Consider the following 13,442-nt stretch of genomic DNA (forward strand, 5'->3'; position numbering starts at 1 on the left):
GTGGATATTATATTTAGTATCTTTTCTTTTATTGTCCATGCTATTGTAATGGCAAAATTACATTTAAGCATGATTCTTTATATTTTTGTCTTATTTCTGTTTAAGTTTCTCTCACAATGCTGAAAGGGAGTTTATCTCATTCCCACATGTAGATTCTGATTCTAATTAAGTGAGAATAATGAGATAATGTGAGCACTGTATGTCTGAACAGATAAGGGCTACAAGGTCACCCTAAAACTATCTCTCCTGATACATTTAGTTTTCCCATGACCGTTGAGATGTAACTGGGGGGGTGAAAGTCGTACAGGGAGGAGGAGGCGAAATGGCTCCAAGATATCTCCTGTGTTTTTTGATTGTCTTCATGTATATCAGATTGCCAGTGAGAAACGCAGAGTCGTGATAAGCCAAGTGCGTGTGCTGTCACACTTGCTCGCATGCTGAAAAAAATCACAAAAATTTGCACACATCAGACCTGGCAAAAACTACAAAGTTCTGTAGTGACTGGACTCCATAGCACCCCTTAACAAGCTTCGGAATTCTGAAAAAAATGAGAAGGTAATATACCAAATTTTTTGGAAAACATAGGTCTCATGTTGAAGTCGATGAAGCATTTTTTTGAAATTTTTCCACCTGACAGGAATTTGGCCATCTTGGTTTTTGTGTGAAAGTCTTCATTTTACGAACAGGTGTTTTAGGACTTTAGGATGCGCGAAAACTCTGGATGTTGTGCAGCCATGTGCAGAATAGAAAAATTCTTTGATTGGAGTTCACATGAAGGCTTAAAAGTGGTATGGTTGCTCTATAGCGCCCCCTAATTGGTTTTAGCACTTGGCCCCTTTTTTAATGGCCTCAATATATACAAAAACTCACAAAAATTGGTGCCCACATAAACACCTGGGAGCTGTGCCAGACTCTACAGTGATTTGGCCCATGCCTGTAAGCGGGCTCCATAGCGCCCCCTAATGCGTGGAAAGCCTTAACTTGGACATAGTAGATCCGATATTAACCAGATTTACTACATATATTGCTCTAATCATTGCAGACATATTTCCTATTTACCTTCATTAGCTCCGCCCAACCAGAAAGTGGCCATCTTTAATTTCATTTTTCATGTGTTCTCTTACTCCTCCTAGACGGTGATTCCAATCTTCACAAAACTTTGCAAGTAATATCTATGGACCTTCATGACGAAGCTTTATCAAAAGAGTTTTGATAATTGAAAATATGCAAAATTTAGGGGGGACCAACTTCCTGTATGGCTGTCAAAACAGGAAGTAGTGTATCTTAGCCATAGTTATTCAGATGATCAAGAAACTTGACACAGTTTTTCCTCATAGGGGGTTGAGCAGCCATGCCCAAGTTTGAATGAATCGGCGATTAGATGGCGCAGTTTCAATGTTTTTTATTAATTAGCCTAATCGCGATAAATGGGAAACCTACTTTGTACTCTCCTCCTGGGCTGCGAGTCTGATCTGCACAAAAACTTGCATATAGACTCGTTGGATCCTCATGATAAAAGTAGTCAAATAGAATTGTGATAACTAAAACAATGCACAAGTTATGGAGGACCAACATCCTGTAGGAGGGTGTCGAAACAGGAACGGTTGTATCTTGGCAAAGGTTATTCCAGTTGGTACAAAACTTTACATAGTTTTTCCTTGTGGGCAGTATAGCATCATGTTATCCGCTAATAAATAATGATGTATTATTATAAACTACCTAGCAGTATATAAAATCATTAAGTCATGAGCTCCACCTTTACCAGCTGCAACAACAGGTTCTCATACCAAAGTCGTAATATAAGGACGTTTGGTCAGGAGCCTTTCTCGTTCTTATTGACGCTAAAAGTCTCCTTTAGCGTTTCAAGTAAATGCGCTTGGTCGGCACTATTGCTGTCCCTTTTGACGCGCTTGGTCAGGACTATTAAAAGGTTGTACGGTTCCGTGACACGCGGGAACAACGGGATGGTTGGGTTTAGGAAAGGGTCATGGGTGGGCGTACGGTTCTGTGACTCGTGGGAGGAAAGAAAAAGACTCAAAAAAGCGACTCTAGCAAGCGTTACAAGCGTGACGCGAACCCAGGTCTCCTGCGTGAAAGTCCTGTGTTTGATCCATCCGCCACCCCAACCAACCTCCTTACGCAGTAATTCTCCCTTACATACTACTCGCTATATCCTATCTAACTGCGGCTCTCCCCGGTGCATTACACAAACACGCTGAAGGGCGCCTTTTTCGTCGCATCAGACGCTGACAGCCACTGACAGCCACTGACAGCCACTGACAGCCACTGTCCAAACGTCCTTATTTTACGAGTTCAGAATGAGAACGGGTTGGTTGCAATATTAAAGTCATCAACACATTAGTGCAGTAATCATAAGAATCCAGTAGTATTATAAACGTAGCACAAAAAGTAAGGAAATTTGTGTTCCTTCAATCAACATTTGTCCAAAGTCAGCCTACGTGGTTGTGTTGGCAGGAACAGTGTGTTGAGGTCAGGACTGACGGTTGAAGAATGGGACCAGCATGAGGAGGAGGTGCCAGGCTGTTGTGGCTGTGTATGGTTCTTACACACACTACTGGGGCTCCTGTTTGTGAAATTAATAAATTGTTCAATTGCCAATATGTCTTGTTTCTTCAAACTTCAATCATCCAATCCACCAAACAAACGAGTCAATGGCAGCATAAGCTGTTTGGCATTGGCAGAGAATATTTGGAAAATGTTTAATGGGCAACCCACAAACTCTGCTGCTCATCCCACAAATGTATGTTCCCTTACAAATGGGGTACCATTTGTAAGGGAACTAAAGGCTTTCTAGGGAATAAGATTTATTGCCAAAAAGCATTGTTACCACAGAGAAATAATCTACCAAACACAAATTTCCTTACTTTTTGTGCTAAACTTAGATATTGTTTTAAAATAGAAAGCTGAATGCAGGACTTCGTACTTCAGTAGAGTGTTTCTTCTACAACTGTATGTTAAACAGAGTCCAACAGCCAGCAGGCTGACTGGCCACTATAAGAGGCTTCTTTTAAATTATCATCTTGCTTCTGTGTCAGATACCCAATAAAACCGGTTTCAAACAGGATTCTTTATTCTCTCCACTATTAACATCAAAATGGTGGAGAGGTAAGTTGCAGCACCTCCCCGGCTGTGTGTGTGTGTGTGTGTGTGTGTGTGTGTGTGTGTGTGTGTGTGTGTGTGTGTGTGTGTGTGTGTGTGTGTGTGTGTGTGTGTGTGTGTGTGTGTGTGTGCGTGTGTGTGTGTATGTGTGCGTATTTGTGCATATAGTTACTTCCAGGTAAAACAGATCTCGGCAGCCGACACGTGTCTGGCTTTGAATTTCTGGAGAAAACAAACCCATGTGACATGTTTGTCCAATCAGCTGCCAGTTTTCATTTTATTGGCCAACAATACAGGGTAGCGCCGCCTCGCTGCTATGGAGACGTGTTACGATTCTCAAGTTTTTGGAGCTCGGGGACAAGAACTGATCATCTCGACTGGCTTTTCTGTCGACGGTCGGCCGTCTGGCTAGTGTGTCCCGGCTATTACTCTACAAGTCAAAAGTCTTAGAGCATTTAGATACTTGATATCGATCTTTAAAAGATTGCGTATACATGATTGTATAATTGTATATAATTTTTACATATACATATATATAAACAACAATCGGGTGCATTCCAATAAATCAATTGCTTGCACTCATTTTAATTAACAAGTAAAAGTGCCCTTAGGGGAGTAAATGCACTGGGATAATAAAATCCTAAAAGGGAGTTTTTCCTTGCCACTGTCGCAATTGCCACTGCTAATGCTTGCTCTTGAGGGAATTACTGTAATTGTTGGGGTTTTGGAATTTATAGAGTGTGGTCTAGACCTACTCTATCTGTAAAGTGTCTCGAGATAACTCTTGTTATGATTTGATACTATAAATCAAATTGAATTGAATTGAATTGAATCAAATGTCTTTCATGCATTCTTTTAAATCCTCTTTTATTGTTTTATTCTATGACATGTTTTAATGTGAAGCACATTGAGTCTGCCTCTTGTATGACATGTGTTTTTATAAATAAATAAGGCAACGTCAAAGCAAGATAACTTGTTCTTTGTATTCATTTTGATATATGAGATGCTATTACCCCATAGTGATTTGCCACAACCCGGTCTCACGGCAGTTCGTTTAAATGTCCACGTTATTCTTAATCTATTGATACGTGTTCACTGGAGACGTTTTTCCGTTTTTTACTCGTAACTGTTACATTATTTTTACGTGTAACTGTTGCATTATTTTTTACGGTTAAATGTAACATTATTTTCGAACGCCGGAGGCGCGGCCTAAATGGTCGCTCCATAAGCCGGGAGGCACCCGCAGACGGCTTCGAGGCGGCCGCGCTGGGGACGCTTCAACAATAACGGGATGGCGGAGGTTGTGTTTAGGAAAAACTCCACGGGGAAAGGGTGCCTTAAACGCCGGGAAAGGGCCTCAAACGCCGGAGACGCGCCACAGTAATACGCGGGACAAAACGCTACACAAGCAGGGACGCCATCCGCTGGAAACAAAGCGCCCGCAAACGGACGCATCCCGCTTCGCCCGGGTGAAAGTCCTGTGTTGTTTGACCCATACACCACCCCGACCAACCTCCCTATGGCGGATTTTCGGCTTTTTATATTACTCCCTACAATTTCGCGTGCTGTGGGCACAAAATATGCTTCCCATTGAAATACCTTACTTTACATTTTCGTGTTGTCCGGCCACGTAAAACCGACAAAAACGCGTCCTGCGGAACACGTACATGTATCAATAGATTTAAATAACGTCACATTTACACGAACTTCCATGAGACCGGGTGTTTGTCAATAACCCTCCCTGACAGCTTTATTCAGTGTAACTTGGCAAGCAGCCAGCATCAATTCATGATCAGAAACAGCTCAGAGAAAACAACATGACACTCGCACAGAGAGAAGTTATTTGATTTGATCTTGGATCTGTATTTAACAGCTGCTACGCCGCGTTCCATAGCCGCCAACGCCTCTGAATGTTTGGGCCCAGGAAGGCATGTATCATTTAATTGACTAGGAAGGCCTATTTTATTGTAAAATCATTAGTTATTAAAAAAATCAATGTTCCTCCACTCACCGTCAGGCCAAACAATGCCCTTTTCTTTTCTGTGATACATTCACAACATACCATATCCTGTCAAGCGCTATTGCTTAAATATACTGTGGTGGTGACCTAGTTTTCTGAGGAAACACACTCGACAACAACAGATCTCAAGACAGGCAGAGGATTTCATTATGTGAGACACACAACCAATCCAACAAGCACCAGTTCTCTCCATCTGACTGGACAAACACTATATGAATCTGACTCCAGAACAGCAGAAACTTCAGGCAAAACTACGGAAACAAACTTTATTGGAAATATTCCGTACATTACATATGTGGCAGTGGCTGTCAGTATAGGAGATAATTATTATAATTTAAACTCAAAGCAATGACTTTTGTATTAAATATGTTTAAATCATCTTCCAGATGTAACACTAGTTCCGCTCAGATGTGTTGCACAGTGCTGACTGCCTCGATGCCACCACAGACAGAGTCCTCAGCCAAGATCTTCTCAGCTCGGATGGGTGCTGTTGCCATGGAGACGGGTAGGTCATTTCCCGTCCAGGAGTCAATATACATTTTATAAACAGTTTTAAAAGAAGCAAAAGCAACAAAAATACCGGGTCAATTTTTAACCAAGTCTATATCCACAACATTTCACTTCTGGGATTGCCCCGGTGCCGCTTATATCCCTTGTGTTGTCCTTCGGGTCCCAGTGACCCAAAGGACAACACAAGGATTATATTCCGTTTACTTTGTTGAGAATTGCTCTCTAAACAAGGGTTAATACAGCACCTTAGTTCTTGTTTGTACAGCATTTTGGTCAGCTTAAACTGTGTTTAAATGTGTTCTAGAAATAAACTTTACTTACTTACTTTACAAGAAACAGGGTTTAGAGAGCAATTCTCAACAAAGTAAAGGGAAGTACATAATCCTTGTGTTGTCCTTCGGGTCACTGGGACCCGAAGGACCACACAAGGGATATACATGCCGTGAATTTTGTCACGGCATGTACTGTATATAACATATACCTCAAGGTCTTACAAAGCTAACCGTTGTGTCAGATTTCAATTTAAGGCATTTTTGTGAACGTCAGGGTTCTTGTTAGGAGGAGCAGCTAGCAATACAATGGGAAACGATTTTGGCTAGCTAACTACACTTTCGGCATAACTATACTATATTTACAGTTTGAATTTAGTCACGGCATGTATATTACAGGTTCCCAAAGGTCTTACAAAGCTTAGCTAACACTTGTCTGATTTTGGATTTCAATTTAATGCATCTTGTTAGGAGGAGGCTAGCTAGCTCTCATTGATGGACTCCAGCTCTATCAACAAGACTCATGGACAAGAGGCATATTATTTTTTGTTTAAATAACTCAACACACATATCCATTATAATATTAACTGGAACCTGCAGTAAGAGACTGCAGGCGTAACAAGCTCGCTGACCACACTCTCAATCACTCACCGGCCGGCCGGTAGCAGGAAGAGCGGAGGGAGAACAGCGAGCTGCAGGCCCTGGAGCTCTGTCAGGGCAGCGGCATTTGGTAGTCCAGTCACCCAGAAAGGGTGAGTTTGCGCGGGTATTGAGCATCGCGGGCTGCCGGCTGTGACGGAGCTCAATCGAGCTCACAGTAGGCCGGGGTCTGTGAAGGAGGACAGGCAGTGCGGCGATGTAGCAACCCAGGCAGAACCGGCCGCTGAACTCCACCACACAGTCGGACAAAATTTGCAATTAGCCATTAATTTTCGTAAAACAGCCCATATTTGACCTCTACATAGTTGATTTCTTGCATAAAAAGTCTCAGAAGTGAATTTAATGGGAAAGATGAAGATGAACAATGTATACAATTTCTGAGATCTACACGACCTAGATTCAGAAGACTACCTGATGTCAGATCAGTTGTGTAGCCTATGCAAATGTTGGAGCGTGACAAAGAGAGAGACTAGAGCCAAAGGAGTTGAGATTTGCCCGTTTTCAGAGGCAGTTTCAAATTGTGATATTTGCAGAGGAAAGAGGTGTCAATGGGATTTAGAGGTTCTATGTATGACCTAGTTACACACTAAACTGTCATTATTCAACTATGACAAGGTAAAATCTTTTTGCATTCTGTCACCCCTTTAAAGATATATTCATCTTTCCAACAGTGAAATATCCTTTTGATGAAACTTTAAAGGAAAACATGAGACATGTACGTTTTAAAAAATACATTTAAAGGTCCCATATTGTAAAAATTCTGACTTCCATGTCTTTTTTTGATTACAAAGTAGGTGTTGAGGTGTTATAGAACTTAACAGTGACTGCCCACTTTTTGCAGGGCAGTGATGACCCCATTCAATATCTCCAATTCTTTAGTTTTATTGCAGTAAATGCTTTTATAAAGAGTGTTCAGCCTAGAACCAAACCAGAGATGAATCATGACCATAAAACATTTGATTTGGTGTAGAAAAGTCAAAGCAACAAGACTGTGTAAAGAGACTATCATAGACTTCAACGGTAGCAGCTCGCTATAGCCATTTTGTAGGATTTGGGGGTGCGGTAAACATTTCCATGGTAACAGGAAGCTACACCTATCATTGATTCTCACGAAGTGTGTACCTGGCACACTAGTAACCTGACCCAGGTTGGTTAGGGGGTATATAACTCTAACTGATAGTCACAGTGATGTTGTACCATACTTTGTTGTTAAATTGATTGATACCTGTTGTTTTAATTTAAAGACAACATGATGAAAGTAGAGATGCTGTCAGGACAGAACACAACAAGGTGGCAGACCAGACTGAACAACAACGTGGAGGGGGTCTGAGGCAAGGGGCAGGAGCTGAGCCTGAGGGAAGAAGGGGCGGCAGGGGAGCTCCGGAGGAGGGCTTGTGGTTGTAGGGGAGCTTGTGGTCGGAGGAGGACTTGTGGTGTGTAGGGGAGCTTGTGGTTGTAGGATGTCTTGTGGTGGCGTAGTAGGGCTTGTGGTGGTAGAGGGGCTTGTGGTCGTGGAGGGCTTGTGGTCGAGGGAGGCTTGTGGTCGTAGAAGGACTTGTGGTCGAGGATGTCTTGTGGTCTTAGGAGGGCTTGTGGGCGGTAGGAGGGCTTGTGGTCGTAGAGGGACTTGTGGTCGTAGGATGTCTTGTGGTCGTAGGAGGGCTTGTGGTCGTAGGAGGACTTGTGGTCGTAGGATGTCTTGTGGTCTTAGGAGGGCTTGTGGTGCGTTAGGGGGGACTTGTGGTCGTAGGATGTCTTGTGGTCGTAGGGGAGGGCTTGTGGTCGTAGGAGGGCTTGTGGTTGTAGGGGAGCTTGTGGTCGTAGGAGGGCTTGTGGTCTTTGGTTTCCCTGTAGAGAGAATCAGCTGTCAGGTGAATATCTGGATGAATGAACTCCTGAAATCAAAGGTAACTTCCTCACCTGTGACAGAGACCCAGCTGGGTGGAGACTCTCCAACACTGCTGATGAGACACTTGTAGAGGCCTTCATCAGACCTGGAAACATGGTGGATGGTCATGTGACCTGCAGGCCCAGTCCTGATGAAGGAGCCATCTTTATAGAAACCAGCTGGGAGGTTGGAGGACATCTTTGTTTTACAGGTCAGAGTGAGGTCTTCTCCCTCCATCACAGGGAGGACAGGACTCTGCAGGATCACTGGTCCACCTCAACACAGAGACAAACTACAGCATGTCATCCATTCACACACAGCATCAATGTAATCATGAATGTTCGGATGGTGAATGAATGAACAACACAATCCCTTTATTTGCCTATGGAGTTTGACCATCTCAGTGCCAGCTTTCCCTTTCCTTTTTGGCTTTCCATCATTAGACCCACACACTGTATGTTAACGCGTTACCGATAGACTTCCAAACATGACAAAGAAAAAAAGAGGTGTTCAATGGCTTTACGTCAAGGACCAGGGCTATGCCCATTTTGGGGGCGGCCACTGATCCCCTAAAATCCTAGACAGTGTTGTGACCGTGAGTGCTTTCTGATTAGCCTGTGTCTGTAAATAAGAGTCTGCTGCGGCTACAATCGCGTCGGTTGAGCAGAGGCTGGAACAGTTTGACCAGCAGGCTGTGGGGTAGCGGATGGTGTTGCAAAGAACTTGCAACGTATAACTATTATCAGACCGGCACCCCACGGGCAGCGGCACACCAGGCGCGCGGATGCTAAGAACTTATCAGACCGGGACTTGAAAACACTACCGACCGGCCAGGAAAAGTCCTGACGAAGTCTGAACTGAAGAAGTCTCTTGGTTAGGACAAAAAACTTCCTCAAGAATTCCTGAAAGACCAGTTGCCTTTACATATTACAGAGGACATAAACATATTCTTTGAAAAAAATAATCCAAATGTTCTTCGAAACTTGCTATTTTTAGCAAAGTTTGTTGTTTCCCGAAGGCGTAGTTTGAGAAAAACATCACATAGAGAGCGGCAGGTGAGGGACATCCGGTAATAATCCTGGAAATGTACTTACCAGTGACAGTGATGTTGATGCTGTTACTGGTTGCCCCCTCTCTGGACTCACACCAGTAAACTCCACTCTCCAGTGGGTCTATGTAGCTGATGTTACAGGAAGAACCAGCAGTTGTCCCCCAGTCAGGTCCACATTGAGTCCTGGTTTCTCTGGTTGTGTTCCTCCTCAGAGTCCATCCAGCAGAGCAGTCGTCCTCCTCACAGCTCAGAGAGACAGACTGTCCTTCAAACGTCTGAGAGCTGCTGGGACTCACAGTCAGACAGACTGGAGGGAGGAGGGTTTAGAAAACACTAAATTACTTCTGGAAGAAAGACTGGAGCCCAAACTTGTTTGTGTGGAGACTGAAGACAGATTTCACATGTCTAAAATATCTCATAGCTGCTTTATTTGAAGTCCCATTAGAAATTGGTCATTAGGATAACTTGTTAACTCACTCCAGTCCAGTCCTTATAAAAAGGTACACTTACTTTCTCTGACAATCTGCCTCCCTGACTGACATGAGATGAGAGCTGATTGATCGGCTGAGGGCTGAACATGTTGTGTACTGACTCTATAGTTTGTATTTGTAGAGAGAAGTTTGGGGTTTTCCTGATTTTATTTCAATACAGTCTGTTTTTATCACAGCAGCGTCTAGTAGACAGTAGAGGATCCTGCGCTCACTTCCGCTCCTGACACATTCAGCTGAGAAAAGTGCTGACTGTGTTTGAGTCCTATATAATGTGATCAACGTAACTTCTAACTTCTAGCTCAAACTCTTCTATCAGGGTTTCTCAGACTGAATCAGGGAGTTTTAGATGTAATAGAAGACGTTTACCAACCTTGGTGTGTGTGCTGCTCAGCAGTGAAGTCAGAACTGAAGAGAAATGAACCTCAGGTTAGTTTGAGCTTTTACTGCAGACAGACAGAACAACTGTGAGCTCAGAGAAGATGGAGTCCTTGATACTAAATGGCCCTAGGTTCTTGCTTTTAATGAGAACTTTAACAGAACAAACATAACAGCAAAGAACACAGCTAATTTGAGTTAGAACAAATCTCACACTGATCAGTAAACTGTAAGATGTTCTAATATCCAAAGTTTTCCAGCTGATCTTATCTGGCCTTCATTCTTCTCTGCACAGCAATGTCGTGACAGAATTTTGAAAAGAACAGAGTGTACTTACAGATCAGCCATTGCCAGAGTTTTTGTCCCATCGCTCTTGTTGATCATGTGACACCAAGTACTTTGAATGCTCGACTCAGAGCAGCTAAAACCACACATTTCCTCTGTTCCTTAATTTCTGATTTCCTCTGCAGTAGACAAGAAACTTGCAAAAACTGTAAGTTTACATTTGTAGAGATAAACATTGTTGTTTGTGATCAGATATTCTTAAAGAGGATTATTTCTATATGTGTTTATTCGTGATTGTGGTTATTTCTCTGTAGTTACAGACATGAAGGGAAAGAGGTCTTTCTGTCCTGTCCTCATGTACAGATACAAAATTCAGAGTTAGAGCATAGTTATAGTTCTCGCAGTAACACAATTTCCTGAAGGCAACATGACTGAGGACTCTTCTGCCTTCTTTGTTAGGCTGTCACTCATAATTCCACGCCCCTCGGAGTTGAAGCCACGCCCCCTATGCAAAATCGGGGCCAAAAAATCTAACACTGCAGCTCAGTCCTGACATTAACCCTTAAACATTTACTAAACATATTGAACTGTTCAATAATGTGTTAGTTACATCTTACTTGCTTTACACCTTTCTTTTTTGTTTTGCTCACACTGATTTAAGTTATGATATCTGAAGTTTTCCAGCTGATATATCACTTTCATTCTTCACTGCACAGCAATGTAAGGTCGAAAATTTGAAAAGAACAGAGTGTACTTACAGATCAGCCATTGCAGAGATGTTCGTGCCATCGTACCTGTTGATGATGTGACACCAATCACTTTGAATGCTAGATTCAGAGCTGCTAAAACCACAGATTTCCTCTCTGTGCTTTAATGTCTGGTTTCCTCTGCAGTAGACAGGAAACTTGCAAAAACTGTAAGTGTAAATCTGTAGTGACAAACATTGTTTGTGATCAGATATTCTTAAAGAGGATTATTTCTATATGTGTTTATTTGTGATTGTAGTTGTGACGCCCATCAATGTGTGGTCACATTATGTTGTTTAATTATGTATATTTTGAATAGTTGGCATATGTATATTGCTGTATAAGGGCCTAATGTTTCATTTGGTGTAAGTTTTGTAAGCTGTATTCCAAATTTCCACCACAAGGGGGGCTCGCCTCCCTGTGAGACCCCATATTGTGGCTGAAGCCACATATATGTGGTCAAAATAATGTCAGTACCAAGTATGTATGCTTTTCCATATGCTTTTTTGAAACCATAGTCAGTTCCATTTAAGAAATGAACATACAATTACACAAAAGACCTTTTGGACAGATTTATAAACGACAAACATATGCCATTGAAACCTCTGGATTAAGATCTCAGGTAGTTGAGCAACAGGACAGACTGATGTATTGCGCTTAACCTTCTAACATTGTTCCGGTCAAAAATGACCAATTTACACACTCCCTGTACCATAAATATGGCATTTTTCATCAGATTGCCTCAAGACGTTATGATATCCTTCACAAAAGGCAGTTCATTGGGACTACTTTCTTTGAACTTTGAGTGATTTATTCAACATGGTCACACTTTCTTTGTTTATAGTCAAAAATGACCGCCACTTGTTGCTACTTGTGCACGTGAACCACCAATGTTCGCACAAACACACACACACACACACACACACACACACACACACACACACACACACACACACACACACAGTTCATGTTGTCAGTTCATGTTGTCAGTTCATGTTCCCACTTGTGCATGGGAACCACCAATGTTCGCACACACATGCATGCACGCACACGCAGAAACACACCCACACACACAAACAGACATACACACACATGTACACTCCCCTGCACACACACACACACACACACACACACACACACACACACACACACACACACACACACACACACACACACACATACACAATTCATGTTGCCATGTTACCACTTGTGCATATGAACCACAAATGTCTGCATGGTATTTTCAGAAGTGTGCATGTCTGTGAAGGGAAGACTCGTGGGTACCCAGAGAACCCTTTCTCATTCATATATCTAGAGGGCGGAGGTTAAGAAATAACTATGCCAGTCTTTTCCTCAGACAAGGATTCCTTAGGTCGTCTAGTGTCATATGATACCAATATCTTCAGCCTTTTAAAACATGTTTGAGCTTGCAGCCTGCGAAAGACAAGAAGTCGGTCAGGCGCTGTGACCCAGCGGTGCTCTTAATCTTTCCCCTCCCCTCTGCAGAAGCATTTAATGCATACAAGTTGAGTTGTCTGGGCGTGTTCATTGTGCTCTCATGGCTGGATTAACAACTGCGCCTATATCGTCACCTTCCTAAAATAATTGCCTAAGTCATTTTTTAACAAAAATGATATTGTTGCCTAAATCATCTCCTCATGGTGCAGGCCACCTCTGGTAAAATTGCCTACATCCTCAGTTGAACAGGTCATGTGATTCTACAACTTGTATAACTGCCTATGTCAAGCATGTGACTTAGGCAGTTTTATTTTTTGTGTTTCCGAAAAACCTGAAAAATTACTTTTAACAAAAATGATTTCTTTGCCTAAATCATCTCCTCATTGTGCAGGCAACCTTTGGTAAAATTGCCTACATCCTCAGTTGAACAGGTCATGTGATTCTACACCTTGTATAACTGCCCATGTCAAGCATGTGGCAGTTTTATTTTTGTGTTTTCTGAAAAACCTGAAAAATGACTTAGGCAATTATTTTAGGAAGGTGACGATATGTAGCTTTCTTCATATCTA

At 42.4% G+C, this 13,442-nt stretch overlaps 1 protein-coding gene across 1 annotated transcript in view; it reads right to left on the reverse strand.

The window, feature by feature from the left end:
• Positions 1-11,459, reverse strand: part of LOC120572837 — a 49,374-nt gene extending 37,915 nt beyond the window's left edge. Inside the window, exon 1 of the mRNA XM_039822318.1 lies at positions 11,428-11,459. Within this exon, the coding sequence (XP_039678252.1) occupies positions 11,428-11,458 (31 nt within the window). The 5' untranslated portion in view covers position 11,459. The remainder of the gene's footprint in view (positions 1-11,427) is intronic.
• Between the last annotated feature and the right edge of the window lie 1,983 nt (positions 11,460-13,442).

The sequence above is a fragment of the Perca fluviatilis genome, chromosome 14 (genome assembly GCF_010015445.1).
Source record: "Perca fluviatilis chromosome 14, GENO_Pfluv_1.0, whole genome shotgun sequence".
In the NCBI taxonomy this organism is placed as follows: Eukaryota; Metazoa; Chordata; class Actinopteri; order Perciformes; family Percidae; genus Perca; species Perca fluviatilis.